The 18,900-nt window shown below is 43.0% G+C and overlaps 3 protein-coding genes across 6 annotated transcripts; 1 reads left to right on the top strand and 2 right to left on the bottom strand.

The window, feature by feature from the left end:
- On the bottom strand, positions 1–7,501 carry MRPL30 (mitochondrial ribosomal protein L30). The gene is made up of 5 exons (XM_048492694.1): positions 7,438–7,501; positions 6,466–6,540; positions 5,579–5,725; positions 274–347; positions 1–178 (listed from the first exon to the last, which is right to left on the bottom strand). Exons 1-5 carry the CDS (start codon positions 7,489–7,491, stop codon positions 43–45), a joined length of 486 nt encoding a protein of 161 aa, XP_048348651.1. The 5' UTR covers positions 7,492–7,501; the 3' UTR covers positions 1–42.
- Positions 7,502–7,608: 107 nt separating this feature from the next.
- Positions 7,609–17,683, top strand: MITD1 (microtubule interacting and trafficking domain containing 1). Of its 4 annotated transcripts, XR_007244201.1 has the most exons (8): positions 7,609–7,927; positions 10,401–10,502; positions 10,623–10,759; positions 10,841–10,927; positions 11,870–11,985; positions 13,401–13,461; positions 13,541–13,837; positions 16,903–17,683. XR_007244201.1 is itself a non-coding variant. In XM_048492689.1 (7 exons), exons 1-7 carry the CDS (start codon positions 7,807–7,809, stop codon positions 13,634–13,636), a joined length of 720 nt encoding a protein of 239 aa, XP_048348646.1. In that variant the 5' UTR covers positions 7,609–7,806; the 3' UTR covers positions 13,637–17,683. The 4 variants fall into 4 exon arrangements, 3 of the variants coding, with proteins under 3 accessions (XP_048348646.1, XP_048348648.1, XP_048348647.1); XM_048492689.1 differs by having other exon boundaries at positions 13,541–17,683; XM_048492691.1 differs by lacking the exon at positions 10,401–10,502 and having other exon boundaries at positions 13,541–17,683.
- LIPT1 (lipoyltransferase 1) lies at positions 15,784–17,260 on the bottom strand. The gene has a single exon (XM_048492688.1). The coding sequence runs from the start codon at positions 17,258–17,260 to the stop codon at positions 16,142–16,144; it is 1,119 nt and encodes a 372-aa protein (XP_048348645.1). The 3' UTR covers positions 15,784–16,141.
- Positions 17,684–18,900: the final 1,217 nt, after the last annotated feature.

Below are 18,900 nucleotides of genomic sequence, written 5' to 3'. Positions count from 1 at the left end.
TTTCAAGGTAAGATTATATTTATTATACAAATTCACTGCACATTATGAAGAGTCTATGGTTTTGTGTACCACTGGTTGTAGACGACGGCGAATTATTAGTTCTCCTCTGCTGTTAAGATAGACATCAGACATCTCCTCTTCAGTTGGAATTCCTTGAGGTAGTTTTAACGGCATAATTCTACAGATGTTAAGAAACAGACACATATTTTAAGCACATATGCACACTTTCCAAAAGCTATTTTTAAGTAGTGCTAGAAAATAAAATCGACTTACCTTACTAGGTGTTTGATGACTTTCAGTTTTGAATTCACAGAAGGAATGTTTTTGTGCACTACAGTCTCAAATCGCTGTAGATGAATACAGATTTCACAAGATGAGATTCAGTGTCAAATACAGCATATATAAATACAAATGCTAGGCTTAGCTGTTTAGGGTGCTCTTACAAACATAAATAAGATTGGTATAACCAAATAATGCAGTCAATTAAAGCTATCATATTAAATAAACACTGTATTTAATAAAAATGCAGAAAAAGTGATGTGAACATTATTTCTTTTTTGTACCACAGTGCTTATTTCAATAGTGTTTATTATTATATGGGTTAGAATTCAGCAAACATTACAATTAAATCACCATGAACAAGATGCTACTAATGGTATAGACTGAGATTCCTTAACTGATGTACTATAGAGAGAAACTTTATTTAAAATGTTTGAGTCTTGGTACTAGATTTTCCCTCTGCAAAGTCTACTTGGTCTTGCAATACAGTTATGAAGACCTTCCCCACAATTTCCAGCACATTGTTGCACGTGACTAAAGAAAGGAGCTCCCATGCACACATGGAAAAGAAAATGTTCCATTCCACACCCAAACTCATTTTTCTAGCAGAACTTCTAGTTTGGGATAACACATGGAAAATTTAAAACAAAACTTACTCAGCATTTGATGCTGGCCTCTCAATTTTTTGCAACAAAATAGCTCAAAATCCAGCAAATAACTACCCTTCATAGCACACTAGGTAAAATTTCACTGTGGCACACAGCCAATGTAGTCTAGTAGTCTAGTGTCAGACCAGGATCTAGAAGACCCAGATTCCAATTACCACTTTGTCATAGGAACTTATAGGGTGATCTTGGGCCAGCCACACACGTTCAACCTACCTCATAGGGTTGCTCTGAGGGTAAAATGAAGGCAGAGAGAATAATGTAAACCTCTTTGGGTTCCCATTGTGGAAAAGACAAGGTATAAATTAACTGTTCTGTCTGTGAGTTCATTAAACCACAACTAAAGGTCCCAACAAATGCTTTTGGATTGACTAGGCTGGATTTCCCCTGATCTGGATAATCCAGCAGAGATGTTCCTCCCATTGGGCAAAGTGGGCATTTGCCCAGGGCGCCACCATGTGGTGGGCACCAAAAATGCAGTTTTGTTTCTGGGATTTTTTTGTATTTTCAGTGTTTTTTCAGTTTTTGGCCTGCAGGGGATGCGGTTTCTAGGCTAGCAGCACCAAAATTTCAGGGATTTTTCAGGAGACTCTCCTGATGCTACCACCCAGGTTTGGTGAGGTTCGGTTCAGGGAGTCTAAAGTTATGGACTCCCAAAGGGGGTGCCCCATCCCCATTGTTTCCAATGGGAGCTAATAGGAGGTGGGGGCTACACCTTTGAGGGTCCATAACTTTTGACCCCCTGAACAAAACTTCACAAAACCTGGGTGGTACCATCAGGAGAATCTCTTACTGATACCACCCAGGTTTTCTGAAGTTTGGTCCAGGGGGTCCATAGCTATGGACTCCCAAAAGGGGTGCCCCATCCCCCATTGTTTCCAATGGGAGCTAATAGAAGATGGCAGCTAGAAGAAGAAGAAGAGTTGGATTTATATCCCCTTCTCTCCTGCAGGAGACTCAAAGGGGCTGGGACAATCCTCCTTTACCCTTCCCCTCACAACAAACACCCTGTGAGGTAGGTGGGGCTGAGAGAGCTCCGAGAAGCTGTGACTAGCCCAAGGTCACCCAGCTGGCATGTGTGGGAGTGTACAGGCTAATCTGAATTCCCCAGATAAGCCTCCACAGCTCAGGCGGCAGAGCTGGGAATCAAACCCGGTTCCTCCAGATCAGATACACGAGCTCTTAACCTCCTATGCCACTGCTGCTCATAACCTCCTACGCCACTGCTGCAAAGGGGCTACACCTTTGAGGGTCCATAATTTTGGACCTCCTGAACCAAACTTCACAAAACCTGGGTGGTATCATTAGGAGAGTCTCCTAATGTTTGGTGCTGCTAGCTTAACAATTCCACCCCTGACAGCAGGCACCCTCAAATTTCCCCAGATTTTCCTTTTAAATCCTCCCTCTTTGGCAGGGATTTAAAGGGAGAATCTGAGGTCCCCAGTTTTAACATTGAAAGTGATGCTGTTTCAGGGTGGGGGAGAATCCACCCCAAAATAGCATCACTTTCAATGTTGTTTAAACTGGGGACCCCAGATTCTCCCTTTAGGGTGGATTTAAATGGAAAATCTGGGCTCCCTAGCTTAAACACCATTGAAAATGATGCTGTTTGGGGGTGGATTCCAGCATCACTTGTTTAAACGAGGGAGCCCAGATTCTCTTTTTAAATCCACCCTAAAGGGAGACCCTGTGGTCCCCAGTTTAAATAACATTGAAAGTGATGCTGTTTCCCCCAATTGGGGGGACTGGATGCAACCCCATAAAATGTTTTCATAGCAGTAATAAAACATTTTGAAAGCATTTTGAAAATGTTTTCAAAAAAAATTTCTGCTATGGGCATGGCCCATTGCTGTGTTCAGATTTGTGAGTTGGTGCATGTTCTATAATGTGATGGTGACTTTGAAACGACCTGGTGGAAAAAAATCATCGTTTGGTCACGGTGTGGGAGGGTGGTCGCCCATGGGGGGACATCAGGTTTTGCCCAGTTTGCTTAGATACGCCACTGTAATCCAGGGTATCCTCTGAACTATCTCTGAATATTTTGTTCCTTGAAAACCCCATCAGGGTTTGCCAGGAGTCAGATGTGACTTGATGGCAAAAGTAAGACAGCATTTGCCCTGACCTGGTTAGACTAAGCCAAGGGTCAGGAACCTGCGGCTCTCGAGCCACTTGCAGCTCCCCCGCCCTTTCACTGCAGCTCCGCCGGGGCACAACACAGCTGTCCGGGAGCGGGGACTTTCCCCTCCCCGGACCTTGTGGAGGCCCCCGATCAGACCGCGACCGCTCTGGAGAGCAAGAGCGTCGTGGAGGCAGCTGGTGGCAGCTCTCGTCCTTCAGCCATGGTTGGCGGCAGTGGGAGAGTGGCGGGGGCCATTGAGCCCGGCCCCAGCCACCTGGCTGGGACTGGAGGGAGGACAGGGCCAGCAACAGAGCCGGAGGCGTTGGCGCGAATGGGCCTGGCTGGATTGGCCAGGATGATGGGCAGCGAGGGGAGCCATGCCCATGCAGCAGGATGGCAGCCCCAGCTGCAAAGGGCGCCGGCAGGTGCTGGAACTGACGCTTGGAACTGTGCTCTCAAGTTTTGTACACAGTTTCCCTTTCTCTCAGAGCGCGGTCCCAAGCGTCAGTTCCGGTGCCTGCCGCTGCCCTTTGCGGCTGGGGCTGCCATCCTGCTGCGGTGGGTAATGGCAAACCCTGCCGCTTCACTTCCATCAACTCCTGGGGCCAATCCAGCAGCTGAACAGGTCACGTCGCGGTGCCAGCGCCACCGCAAGGGTCTCCCTGTTGCCAGAATAGTCGATGGCCGGCCGCCACTCCCCTGCCACTGCCGACCGTGGCAGAAGGATAAGGGCTGCCACCAGCGGCCTCCACGGCGCTCTCACTCTCCGGAACGCCCGCGGTCGCAGTCTGATTGGCGGTCTCTGCGAGGTCCGGGGATGGGAGAGTCCCCGCTGGCTGGCTAATTACGGCGAGGAGGGAAGCAGGGCAGGGCTGAGGTGGAGAGGCAGGAGCTCTATGGATTCGGCAAGCTATCCTCATTTCAAATGTCAAAAAGTATCTGCGGCTCCAAGTGCCCTCCCCTCCATGGAAAATGGGTCCAAATGGCTCCCTGGGTGCCAAATGTTGCCGACTCCTGGACTAAGCTAAAATGATCTTGTCAGAAAATAAAGAAAATTCAGTTCTAGTCAGAAAAAAAGCTGCATTTTGCACAGCTGGAAACAAGAACCCACATAACAGCTACAATCCAACATCCAACGGAATGCCCCTTGCATGCACTAGAATGTCTTGAAGCCTCAAGTGTTGGTGGGTTGATGGTGCCCATAAAGGGGGCCAACCCCTCCTGCATTTCCTTCCTGCTTAGCCCCGCAATTTACCACAGGTAACAAAAATCTAGCCAAATTATTCAATTAAAAAAACCCTCTGATTGCCTCCCCCACCACACACATACAGACTGGCTTTCATAATTTTGCAAACAGGCTCTCCTTTCTCAGATTCCACGCCCCCACCCCCCAATGACCAGACACACACAGACAAGTTCCCCTAACTTTGCAAACTGGCTTTTTTGGTTCAGCTGCAGCTTTTAACAGAGTTTGTGCCATGTTCTTAGGCAGGAAGTTCTTCAAAGTTCACCACAGGCACCTAATCCTAGTAGGGAGAAGAACACAGTGCGGGGAGGAGGAAAGAATGGCTTCCGCCTGCATTTCCTCCCCTTTTCAAGGCTTGACACGGCCAGTCAGAAGAATACCATGGGGGAGGCAGGGATGTAATGGCTTCCTATTGGACATGCCACAGTTCTCCCTACAGTGGAGGGTACTTGTTTCCTTTGTTCTTGCACTTTTGTGTTCTGTGAATTGGTGAAGAAAGATATTAGGGAACAATAACAAAGAGCAGCAGTGGTGCAGTGGTTAAGAGCAGGTGCATTCTAATCTGGAGAAATCGGGTTTTAATCCCCACTCTGAAGCCTGAGCTGTGGAGGCTTATCTGGGGAATTCAGATTGGCCTGTGCATTCCCACACATGCCAGCTGGGTGACCTTGGGCTAGTCACAGCTTTTCTCAGCCCCACCCACCTCACAAGGTGTTTGTTGTGAGGGGGGAAGGGCAAGGAGATTGTAAGCCCCTTTGAGTCTCCTACAGGAGAGAAAGGGGGGGATATAAATCCAAACTACTACTCCTCTTCTTCTTCCTCTTCTTCCTCCTCTTCCTCTTCTTCTGTGTTGTTAATTTCTTTCATAGCTGATACAGTGGTGTCCTTGGTTTACTGCTCCTTAATTGGTTGGTGTGGGTAGTGTCACTATGGATCATAGTTTAGTTGCCATGCTTTCAATTTCTCAGATACGGATTTTTTCGTCTTTGAGGGCATAGGACACCTCATATCTACTAGCTATGTCCATGTCTGGCTACCAATGCACAGAATCCAGGGCTTTGGATGGGGTTGCCCAACTCTCAATCTATGAACACTTTCTTGGAATCTAATCCAGTCTAAGTTAGTAAGTCGCCACACTTCTAAATAAGTATGTAGGACTAAACTAAATATAATTACATGCATTACTGACAAAGGAAGAAAAAGTTCTGTAATTCCTCGCTCCCCAAAGCAGGGCAAGAAGGGGAAAAAAATCAGTGATGGGTCAGATACCTTTTCCAATCCAAGATATTGTATCATATTCTTTTCCCAGTAAGGACGGCCTTTTCCACTTCTGATCCTAGTGATAAGGTGCAATTTGTGAGGTTGCTGTGGATCACCCCCATATTTTTCGTGATCACCAGGTCGTGGCTGAAATACCTAAAATAAGTTCAAGACAAGAAACTTTAAATATATAGTCATTACTAAGAAACAAAATTTAAGCTTTTAAACAGCCCTTGAAAAGAAAACCTGCATAAAAGGTCATAGGGTAGCTAAAAGAATATCATAATATTTAAGAAAATATATTCATCAAAATTTCTTGCTACAGTCATAGTCTATAACAAATACACCTATCACAACGCTAACAGAGTTCCACATTTCTCAGAATACACAAAACTGCTATCTCTAACAATACAGAATCAACATTTTTTGCCATCAAGTCGCAGCTCTGTAACGTTCTCAACGCAAGAGACATTCAGGGTTGGTTTGCCATTGCCTGACTCTGTACTGAAACCCTAGGCTTCCTTGGTGGTCTCCCATTCAAATACTGACCAGGACTCCTAACCCTGCTTAACTTCTGAGATTTGATGAGATCAGGCTAGCCAGCGTTATCCAAAGCAGGGCACAGAGTAAACTATGTGTTCAAAATTTAGTATTTGTTTATTTTATAATTTGTATTTGGTCTGTGTGCTCCATCTGTTGTTGCTTTAATTATGTTGTGCACCGCCCAGAGCCCTTTGGGGGAGGAGCAGTATATAAAACTAATTATAAATAAATAATAAACAAAAAATAGAATTCATAATTTTACCTGGTAGATGTCAGCAGTACTAAACATTTTCATTTATAATTAAATAAACATCAAAATAAAACCCATACAGGTTTTCCATCACAAAGCTTACCGATTCAGGTATTCGTGACCTTGTAAATTTCTGCCGAATCCAAGTGACTGGCTGCAATTTGTTTTTTGCCAAACTCTAAAAGTGTTGAGGGAAAAAGGGAAAGTTATTTTTTAATTACCAGTAGTAGTAAAACATTCATACTGCACTTTCCTCTTGGTTCAAGGCAGTTACAAAAGTCTTAGCTTAAGCATTCGATCAGCATTTACAGATTTCTATCAGAAATAAATTCTCAATTGTTCAATTCTCAATTGTTCATAAATTCTCAATAAGTTCATTTATAATTTTGAGTGTTTAATGAAGGGAGTGGGGGAATCACAACAATGTTTCTCGGGCAGCAATCCTAACAGCTTATACATTCAAGATTTCATACTGTGATAAATACTTTAATTGAATGTTCTATTTAAAATAGCCTCTTATTCATTAAGTACAGTAAAATAAAGAGGGGAGAAAACTAAAGTAGTGAAGAATTAACCACACAGATTTCTTTACTATGTTTAGGTACTGGGTAGATACTGGAGCCCAGGAGCAACAATCAGTTTATAAAACTATAGGAAAAAGGGCCAAACTCACAATCGCGGTTAGTATTATTTGTCTCTGAATTCAGAGATCTGGAGGCAGGAGTGCAATCCTTAGAAACCTCTGCTGGAGATAAGCCCCACTGAATAGCCCTGAGTAAGATTCCGACTTAGACCCTTTTTAGGGTTACATTCAAGACCAAAGGAATAGACCGCAAACACACCGGAAAACGAATTACTTTCCCGGACTGAGATCTAGTATTAAACAAGGACCCAAGGCTAAGCCATGTCTAACAGTGCAGAGGGATCCCCATCCCGCCCCAAACCAACAAATCAACACGCTCTCTCTGCACAGGCTTGCGTTTCAACCGCAAACGATTTGAAGCACCAGTGTCTGCGCCGGTGCACAACACCACGCTCCCCAGGACATTTTTCGTTCTCTGCGACAGCCTCTCACCTGCCAAATCCCAAAAGGACTTCCCCACGCACCTCGACACAAGCACAACGCCATCTTAACCCCCCCCCCCTTTCAAGCATCTGACCCGACCTCGCCCAATCACGGGCTCCATTTCTTCCTACTTCCGATATAATACGGGAAGAGAAAGTCTAGGAATGCACAGTGTCTATGGTCTGCTCGCTTCTACAGTCGGAAGGAAGGTTTCGCTTTCCACTTTCTAGCACTCGGATGATTGATAAGAGGCGTAGAATCCATTGCTTTGGTTGCAGGTCGCCCGCCGGTGCTTTTGCAATTCGGCTTCTGGGAGCGCCCGATTGTATGGAAGACGCGAAAAAGGTCTCCTAATGCTGGTTTCGATTCCTGGCCATAATGGAGGAGCCGGCGGCGGCGGTGCTCAAACGGGCCGTGGAGTTCGATTCGGCGTCTCGGTTCCAGGAGTCGCTGGTTTGCTACCAGGAAGGGATCGATCTCCTGCTGCGGGTGCTTAAAGGTGAGGCTTCCTCATCCACCCTAACCGGGGCATGATGCGCTTTTAAAATCTTCTCCTTTAAAGTTTGAAGTGTCCCAGCCTCAACCCGTTGGGCGGTAGTCCCAAAGACTCCATAAAAACATCCTTACTGTTGTATCAACAGTATGCTTGTATTTGTGAGTTCAGTGGGGCTTACCTCAGCAAAGCGTTCTTAGGATTGCACTGTAAATCCAGCCTCCAGATCTCAGAATTCAAAGAGAAAGATTTTTAACACATTGTGATTTTGGTCCTTTTACCTTTAATTTTATAAACTGATTTTTGTTACTAGGCTCTAGTAACTATAGTAACAATCTATTAGTAACAATCTATTATTAGTAACAATCTGTCCGGGTGCGGGCGAAGTCCCGGCATTTGGGACGCCCGCCCCCTCCCTCCCCGCACCCAGACTTACCAGCGATCGGGAAAGAGACGCCGGGAAAGAGACGCGTCGCCATGGGGGAGACCTTGCATCCAGCCAGCAGCCAGGAATGTGGAAGTGGGGAAAGAGCAGAGACCTGGCCGCGCCCGAAACACAGCTGAGCCGGCTTGGCTCAGCTCAGAGAGGCGGCAGCTGGGGAGGGGGAGGACCTTGGAGCAAGAAAGATTATTTAAGGAAGGGAGCCCAAGAGCTCAGGAGCTGCCGCTGCAGCGGGCTGTTGAAGGGAGGGAAGAGGGACGGTTTAGTGAGAGAGGAATCTCAGGAAGGGAAGAGGGACTGTCTAATGAGAGAGAAATCTCAGGAAGGGAGGAGGACGAGCGGGCAAGCCAGGGAGCTGGCTTGCCGTGGAGAAGCAGTCAAAGGCTCAGTGAAGCAACTGGCCAGGGCGAGACTGCAGGCCTAACTACAACTGGCTGCTAGTGAAGGAACTACAGCCAGTCCAAGGGAGGGAAGCCACCGGGGACCTGGGTGGTGAGGTTTGGGTACCAAGGCGGGGCAGCCTACATCACGAGGCTCCCTGTGGGCAAAACTGTTTCTTGGCCCTCCGGGCCAACAGGAAGAGAACACCTCTGGGGAAGTCAGCCCCCAGGAAAGGGAGGGAAGGAGCCCACACCTGAAGGCCCGGGGAGGGAAGGGGAAGCGCCACACAATCTATTAGTAACAATCTATTAGTAACAATCTATTATTGTTAGAAGATTTTATTGTGTTTGAGTAGGTAGGGTGGAGTGTAAATCTGAAATAAAGTAAAGTTAAGTGTGAATTGGTACATCTTAGACCTTAGCAAGGTGCTGTTATCATCATCACCATTGATGGACCTGTCCTCCTTGGATACATCTAAATGTTTTTATCCATCCAAGTTAGTGGCCATTATAACTTCTTGTAGCAGAGAGTTCCACAAGTAAATTAAGTTGTGTGGAAAAGTACTCTCCTAGTTTGACTCTGCTGTTAATTTCATATACTCAAGTTATGATACGAAAGTTAAAATTCTTCTAGTTACTGATCGAACAAGCAGTTTGTGCATTGTGTCCTATTTTGCTGGGTTCTGATAAGAACTTTAAATAAGATAAAGAACTTTAAGAAGAGCCCTGTTGGATCAGACCAGTGATCCATCTAATCCAAGTCCTGTCTCACACAGTGGCCAAACAGTTACTTTGCAGGCCAACAACAGGGCACAGAAGGCAAGTCCTTCCCCTGATGTTGCCTCCTGACACTAATATTCAGAGAATTATCGCCTCTGAATGTGGAGGCTCCCTTTAGACACCATGGCTAGTCGCCAGAGGTAGACCTGTCTGATGGATCTGTGTAATCCCCTTTTATCTGCCTGATGGATCTGTGTAATCCCATTTTAAAACTGTCTATGCCATTGCTCTGGCAGTAAATTGCACCAACCTTTCTCAATAACCTTCTAGAAAATAAAGCAAATGCCTGGAGATCCATCTTAGAAGGTCCCCAAAACATGCAGTTTCTATCAAGTTGGATTGTTTTCAACTACAATGGTTTCCAACAAAGCTTTTACGTTGAGACCACTTTTTATAACTACAGTAGAATACTGTAGAAATTATCATGAGACTGCTTTTCCTTTGAACTTTAGTGGAGCTGGTGGTTGCTACTTCAGCATATAGAGACATTTGCACTGTAGACAAGACGATATATAATTGAGCTCTGTGGCACAGAGTGACAACTTGCAGTACCGCAGTCAAAGCTCTGATCACAACCTGAGTTTGATCCCAACTGAAGTCAGTTTTAGGTAGCCGGCTCAAGGTTTACTCAGTGTTCCAGCCTTCTGAGGTAGGTAAAATGAGTACCCAGCTCTCTGGGGGGTAGAGTGTAGACAACTGGGGAAGGCAATGGCAAACACCCTGTTAACATAGTGCATTTAATAAAAGTTGTGATGTGACGTTACTCCATGGGTCAGTAATGACTTGGTGCTTGCACACCTTTACAAGAGTATTTATGTACTCAGGTTGTAAGTTTAAAGGGAGTGACTAATGTAATGGAATTGTCTGCTACTTGCAGCTACAAAGGATGAGACAAAAAAGGCTCATTACCGAGCAAAAATCTCAAGTTACATGAGCAGGGCGGAAGATATCAAGAAGTATATTGAGAAAGAAAAAGAAGGTATGAATCTTAATGTAAGTTTTTAAAATATCATCCTACAAGTCTCCATTTACAGACAGCTTGGAATTGAAGCATGCCTCTTTCAAGATACCATCACCAATGCTGTCTTGTTTTTTTAAGATGGAAAATACCACAAACAAATTAAGATTGAAGAAAACACAAAAGGTTTTAGCTACGAAAAGCTGTTCCAAGAGTATCTTAATGAAACCGTGACAGAAGTTTGGGTTGAGGATCCTTACATTAGGAACATTCACCAGGTAAAGACATTGTTAATTATCACAGCCCAACGTTTTGCTCTTTTCCAAATGGAAAAACTGACCATATTGAATTGCTTACAGTTGTACAACTTCTTAAGATTCTGTGAAATGCTTGTTAAAGGACCATGTAAAGTGAAGACTATTCACCTCCTTACCTCTTATGATGAAGTGAGTATTTACGCTAAAACCTAATTTTCTGTATGTCATAATTATTGTAGTGATTTCAGTATAACTACCATGGGTAGGAGCTTGAATTGATTTTCTCTTATCAGAGGAGTTTTCAGTAGGTATTGTCCTAGATCTGATACAGGCTTGGATCCATTGGAGCACTTCCATGGACGACTTTCCATCTTTCATAGCAGACCTCTTACTCTTCTCTCTCCCCTCTTCGCCAATGCTGTTGTTTGGGGGTCTCCTATCCTCTCTAGGAGCTGCAACATTGGGGCTTACAGCAGGTGGAAGAGGTGAGGAAGCTGCAATCCATGGACAGAAATCCTGTCCCATATGCAGAAATCACTGGTGGCTCCAACTCAAAATGTTTCAGAATTTTAAATGGAAATTTAAATGGTAGCATCTCTCCCTCTGCTTGTTTTGTTCTTTTCCATAACGCTTTCTATGAAAAGAAACAATTTCTAAAATGTCAAGCAGCAAGTGTGCAAGATGGATATATTACTAAATGAACCATTCCCTCGTTGCTAAAAGTGTTATCTATTTGTTCAGGGAAGAGGTAATGGAGCAGGCTTTCAAATAGGCACCTGTATTGGCTGAAAGGGGGTAAAGACATTTCTGGAAGTTTAAAAAGTCCATTTTTTTCCAGTAGTGATGGGAGCAGGGAGAGGGACTTGTGGCAGGCTCATAATTTGTGTAGACTTTTTGCCAGTCTGAGTTAGAGCTTGCAGTTTGGAGTGTGCAGACCAGGAACTTTGAATCTGATAATTTATTCTTGCACTTAAAGAAGATGTCCGCCCTCTGACTCTCACAAAACAATACAACATAAGTTATATGATGCTTTGAAGATTTCAGCTGAAAAAAGTTCAATTAATTTAACAAAATGAAAATCGTATATGAGTCTGTGTATGTGTATACATGGGTATTTAATTATTTTAACAGGGCAATGGAAAGAGGCAGCAGATGAGTGGTCTACAAGAGATAGAGCAGTCTCTGAACAATTATGGCATAACACTGGATGTGTCATACTCTTCTTCAATACATGACCGAGAGATTAGGTTAGTGAAGCATCAGTAAAATAGCAAGTTCCCTGTCTGGCGAATATGGCTTGGATCCTAAGACATTGTTTCCCTCATGTTTCTCTCTCCCAGATGCATTAAGCCTCCTTGGAAAAATTTGGTCTTATGCGTGCAGAAATGCTGCTGGGAAAGGAATGAGCACCCCCATGGAGGAAAGCCTCCTTAGTGTCCAGAGATAAGTGTGAGAGGATCTATGTCATAGGATTCAAACCTTTAGCTGAAGCTTTAACAACTGCAAAGCACCATTTGGCAGTGGTTGTTGCCTGTCCTGGCATGTACATGTTCTATTTCATTACCTGTTCTTGTCTCCAGTAAGACAAGCTGAAGCCATGCTTTTCTACAGCAGCTACAAAGGATTTCGGGAAAGAGGATGGCACTTTCTGTACCTAGAGCTTGCCCCATATGGGATGGATATACTGGAATAGTTCATGCGCCTCCCCTTCTTCATCTTTGATGAAGCAGACATTCCACCAAGAAGCCTCTGTGGCGTGATGTCTCTGGCCCTTCCCATTTCAAGTGAGATGAATTGTTCACCTCAAGACATCAGGCATAAGGGTCCTCCATCCATTGCATACAAGGTGTTAAATATGTGTATTATCGAAGGCTATTGTTGAAAGAACCACACAGCAGCCCATTGTTAAATATGTGGTCGAGGATTTGCAACTCAGTGTCAACCTCAGTAAGTGTATGGATGGGGATATAGACCTGTGTTTTAAGATTCACAAGTTCTATTGTATTGACAGAGAGAACCAAGTCCCCTCATCCCTTGTCTGTTGCAGATACTCACACCACTCAAAAAGCTGATTCTGAATTGGGGAAACAGCACTGTATGATATATCTACAGCGGAACAGCACTTTAGAATATATCTCCAGTGGGAAATCTAGGGAAATTGTGGGATACTCCCGCCCCTCTTGATCAAAAATGCTTTCTGCTTGTACAAGATCACCTTAGCATTCAGCCCATATTGTCTTTCTCCACTAGAACAGACAAGCCACAATGCCTAGAATGACACCCTTAGCTGTTTGATTACTGTGACCACTGTATTATGAATCTTTTTTGTGTGAAATTGATTTTGACATTAAACGATGGTCTTGCAGAGTAAATCACTATTTTCATTTGCCAGATGCGGAAGTGAAGCCAAGACAACACCTTGGCCAGGGCTATCAATTCATGACCCAGGCGGAACTTGAACCTGGGTCTTCCAAATCAAAGCCTAAGCTTCTACCTACCATGTTACACTGGTTCGTTAGCACTGAAATTGCTGCTATTATTGCAGTAATTTTGAATTATTCTAGATCCTGCATGTTCTAAACAGGATATTTATGTAGTAAACTCGGCTTATCGTTTGTATTTTTCGAGAAATAATATACTTTTATTGTGTTTAAAAAAACAGATTCAACAATGGGTGGATGATTAAGATTGGAAGGGGCCTTGATTATTTTAAGAAACCACAGGTGAGGCTTGTTTGCTTTTTTACCTTATAATATATATGAGCAGCTATACTTTATTAACAAAAACTCTTGTTTTCTACAGGGTAGTTTTTGCCTTGGATATTGTGACTTTGATTTGAGACCCTGTCGTGAAACTACTGTGGATGTCTTTCATATGAAACATACAAAGAAAACATGATTTTATATTCTTAACCCAACTATTTTTACTGGGTTTTTTTAAAGCATGAGCTATTTTATCCAACTATGCCTACTGTCCATTTTTCAAAATAAATATTATTTTTATTTTAAATGCAACAGAACGTCTAATCAAAACTGTGCAAATCTACATCAGAATTTTATTTTCTGTAAATTAGCTCCATCTGGAGCTTTTCAGCTTGGGGTAAGTGAAAAAAATCATTGATCTAATTTCCTTATTTGTGGTTCAGCAACATATTTTCTTACTTCGTGAACACTGCATGGAAGAATGCTTCAAGTGTAACATGATTGCTGAGCTTCATGTACACCAAGAACTATGCTCTTTGCTTGAAGGACAATCTCCTCCCTTATTGTCCAGCCCACCAGTTAAGATCTGCCTCACCAGCCCTTGTCTCAGGGCCTTTGCCTGAGGTGAGGTGAGTAGTAGCAATCAGAGACAGGCTTTTTCAGTTGTGGCTCTTCATTTATGGAATAGCCTTCTTGAGGCTCACTTCGCACCTATGTTGCTTTCTTTAGTTTCTTGTTCACCCAGACTTTAGTTAGGAAACTTATTTAAAGGTGGTGTTTTTTAAATTACTTATGTTTGTATGGGGGATGTTTTTTTTAATGCAGGGCTTTCATTAACTTTTCTTAATGTCTTGTTTTTTTTATTCTGTCAGGAACCTTGGGCAGGTTCCTGGAGAGGCAGCAAAATGAGATTCTTTGAAATATCCACTATAGTCATTTGCACTGTTGAAGAGGCAAGCTACTGTTTAACATTTAAACTGGAAAAATACTTGCTTCTTCATCATAGTGGTGGTTTAAAAAACAGAAACCATTTCTGACAGCACTTGCTTTATCACAGACTGCAGTAGAAATTTTGGTGTTTCCAGATTTCCAATTTTGGATCTACTGAGCCAAGGCAAGCTGTTAGAATTTGCCAAAGTTTGAAAAGCCAGCTAAAGAGCTTGGGAACCCTTCAGTGCAAAACTAAGAGCTGCTGAAGAAACAAAATGGCAGTGTACTGAAGGAAGTTGTGAATTAGAACATGCCCATATCATCATTAAGATCTGTGGTTCCTTTGGAAGCAGCGAACAAGATTATGGCACTTGTCCTATTGTTACGGCTTTTAATCTCTAAAAAAGCAACCTTCAATGATGGCCTACATTCTAGAAAACTTCCACAGAAGTAGTTTCTTCTCAACTTAGACCCACAGAAATATGTCTGGGCTTCAAGCCAGCATGCAAAACAATACTAAACTCGCTGCTCAGAGTCCCTCCTTTAGAGCCACCTCAGAATACCCACTTGGTGAAAATACTAGGAGGTACTGAGCAATCAGCCCATTTAGAGAGCCAGTGTGGTATAGTCATTAAGAGCAGAATGCTCTAATCACGAGAACCAGGTTCAATTCCCAACTGCTCCTCCACATGAAGCCTGCTGGGTGACCTTGGGCCAGTCCCAGTTCTCTCGGAACTCTGTCAGTCCATGTGGAGGCAGGAAGTGTCAAACCAGTTCTGAACATGTCTTGCCATGAAGAATCTATAGGGCCTTCATAAGTCAGCTGTGACCTGATGGCACTTTCCACTACATCAGTCTGTTCCGCTGGTATGATACCCTACTGCCAATCTGCCAATAAAAGGCTCTTTGCTGGTAAAGGAGGCTCTTGCAGCAGTAGAATGCTTGGTGCACCAGAGCCAATTGAACGGACTGGTAGAATCCAATTTATTGACAGTATCAAATCTAATTGATTATAGCAGAACCTGAGTTTAACTGGAGACTGTAAGCAAGTGTGTCTGACAAACAGTTTACAGCAGGATATATTTCATCCACATGTTGTATCTTATTAGGAAGTTCATAGTACAATCCCAGGTGGAGTTATACCCTTCTAAACCATTGAGTTTAATGAGCTTAGAAGGTTGTAACTCTACTTAGGAACAGCACTAATCAGGCCTACTTGGGGGGAAAAACCACAGTATTCATCATGGCTTGTGCCTAGGAATATGTTAGGGTTGCAGCCTTACAGTAAAATTTTGTTTAGTTGTTTCAATCTAAGCTTATTGACGACGCAAGTCTGCCTAGGATGGCACTGTTGCCCAAATGAGTGAAAAGCTTGTATGAAAGTTTGTTCTCTTGAATGTCACTGGCTATGAATTTTTAGCATTGTACCTTTTATTATTATTATTTTGTAAGCTGCTACAAGAAGCCCACTGCGTTAATTGGCATGATGTTAAATGATCGAAATGAATAAAACAAAGGGAAATTGCAAACAGAGAACATAATTGTCCCATTATGATGAATGTGAAACCTGAACTCTTTAACACTTGCTTGGAAAACCTTGAACAGCATTAATTAGCTAATTTTAAAAAAGTATTAAATGTATCAAAATCATTTTAAAATTTTTGTTGCATCACCAACGTATTTGTCTTTTTCAGCCAAGTTCTCAAAAACTCCCATTTGAGAAAGCTTGCTCATGGCACAGCAGTGATTCAGAAGTTGCTTATCAAGGCGGTCACATTAGCGTTAGCACCTTTTCACATAACAGATTCCATTTTCTGTATAATCTGTAATCTGTACACGTGCTCAGCAAAGCATTTGCCACGGCCATAGTTTCGCTTGGACAGAACTTGCTGCCAATAAGGCTGTCTTTCAGTTTATCACACATCATCAGTGGCAGCCAGTGCTCAGATACACCGATATTGCATGTTTCAATTTTGCCGTTCTTTATGTCCATATTTATCTTGACATCAAGGCAAGATTGTTCATCTGCTATATTCAGGCATGTACTAATACTGAATTTGGGTGTTTTGCCATAGATCCAGTCCCAGGCTTGCAGTTCCCTCGCTTTATTACTAATGCCAGGGAACTCTCCTTCATTGGCTGGATTTATTACATAGATACGGTTATCAGCATGATAATGTGCAGCGTACTGTTCAGCAATGGCTTCCAGAAGCATCTCACAAGTTAAAGTAGGGTCCTCTTCCTGGAGGTTTTTCACTAAGGCTGGGATGCTGGGTGTGGCATTGCTTTTTATCCCATTGTAGGGGCTTTTCAGTACAGAAGACAAAATGGATTTGTCAGTATTACACAGCAAAGTGCAGTGGTGGTAAGCTGCAGTCCTTCCCAGCTTCGCAGCAGTGCCTGAGATTTTAAAAACCCCATTTAACAAGAGGTCACATCTTGCAGTCGCTTGTACATCTAATTGTGGCCGCAGGGCTTTTAAAGCTGTGACAACCAGTCTTAAATTGTCCATTCTTTCATACTTTTTCCTAGTTGTAAAGAAAGTCAAGTTGATATTGCCTATATCATGGTAAACTGTTCCTCCTCCACTTCTTCTTCTGGCTAGTTTTATTCCCTTCTGTCGCATCATTTTAAGATTACATTCCTGCCAAGGATTCTGGTGTCTGCCAATCACCACAGCAGAAGAATTTCTCCACAGGAAAAGGATGTGTTGGTTCTCCAAGTCCAGGGTATCATGGATCCAGTCTTCAAAAGCCAAATTTTGGTACACATCCTGGGAAAGAGACTGAAAGATCACTCCTCCTTTTGGCACCCATTGGAAACCAGCAGTTGGAATCTTGAGAACATAGTGTAACTGGGAACACTTTTTCAGGGACGACCGGATTATCATGTTTCAGAATGATAAAATTATTAAACATCAATGGAGGAGGCAGATTCAGCACAGTCCACTACTTTGGTACAAATGTATCAATTCAAGTAGCCGTAACAGTGTAGATTTTCTCTTGCTTAGATGGTTTGAAAACAATTCTGTTACATCAGATGATGATAATATTTCTTCTGACAAGCAGATACAATCTAATAATGATGCAGAAATTATATGTTTTACTTGTAGATAACCTGGGGAAGAGAATATAGTATTAATTGGTTATTCCAAAACAATCTGAAATATAAAATGACTGGTTGTGTAATTAGTAGCTATTTTTTTAAAAACCTATGCCTTAGGGGAAAAGGGGTGTATTCATATGTGTAAATGTAACATGGAGAGGGAAAAGAAAACCCTGTATATTAAATTGTACCTCTTGGTGGCAGCAAACCTAAGCAGTTAAAAGTCTAATTTTTGTCAAATAGATCTTATTCCCTGGAAAGTGTTCTTAGGGTTTTAGCCTTAGGTTCACAAAACAAAATGTTACAAGGAAATTATGTTGTATAACTATATACACTCACAAAAACTGCACTTATAAAGTTTCAAAAATCAAGAAAGAGTTTCCATCTTCTAACAGTAATCTCACACTTTTTTCAGCCCAATCCAAAGGGAGGAGGGGTCAAATCGGAATATGAAGCTGGCATGGGACCATGCCACTGCACCTGCCCACCCTGCTACCAGCATAGTGGACAAACTGGGAGGCAGGTGGGCACTGCCCAACATTGAGTGGCTGCCCCCTGAAGAGCTGCACTGGCCTAAACCTGGCTACTGGCACAGCTGGGGGTGGATTAGGAGCTTTCCCAGGGTCGGAGCGGATGTCAGTTGGCTTCCACTGTACCTTCAGGCTGGAATGCCCCTAACACAGTCCTTGGTCAAGGGGAGGTGTGTAACTCTTGTGGGTTTTTTTGCCTTCCAGGCAGTTGGGGGGTTTTCTCCATTTTTTCTGCCTCACTGTGCTGCCTGGCAAGCCCTCTAGACTCGACAGTGCCATGGCAAAGCTTCCCCAGCAGCTGTTAATTTCACTAACTTTGTTAGCGTGGTGTAATGGTTACAATTTGGATTAAAATCTGGAAAACCTAGGTTTGAATTCTCACTCCGCCATGGGAGTTCACTAAGTGACCTTGTGCCAGTATATTTTTCACATGGGGTGTTGTGAGGATAAAAATGGAGGAAAAGAACGATGGGTTCCTATGGGAGAGAGTATAAATAAACTAAATAAGTCACACTGTTTACATTTCAAAAACTTGAGTTCTTCTATTGTCTATGTTCATGTTAGCAGCTGAATGCATGTTTAAAGGCATTGCTCTATCCTGTGAAGGAACAGACCAATGTCAAGCAGTACTACTATTGGGCCTTTTGGAATATTCAGTTTATGTAGAATGTGTTCATTTTTTGCCAGAAAACTTATAAAAACATATAATCACCACATGGGCCTATAATTATCATCTAGTGATCTACATTTCCAACACATGCATTTCTAAATCTTTTTAATGACACTCAGTTTACGTGGAGACACTTTATAGCACCTTGTAATAATTTTATGTCATGTTAACACATGGAGAAAGCCACCTCTGACAAAATGGTAGTGTACCTATTCACTGTTAAAA

Source organism: Sphaerodactylus townsendi, linkage group LG04 (assembly GCF_021028975.2).
Source record: "Sphaerodactylus townsendi isolate TG3544 linkage group LG04, MPM_Stown_v2.3, whole genome shotgun sequence".
NCBI classification, from domain to species: Eukaryota; Metazoa; Chordata; class Lepidosauria; order Squamata; family Sphaerodactylidae; genus Sphaerodactylus; species Sphaerodactylus townsendi.
The sequence above is the reverse complement of the archived record's forward strand: the minus strand, read 5'-3'. Positions and strand labels throughout refer to the sequence as shown.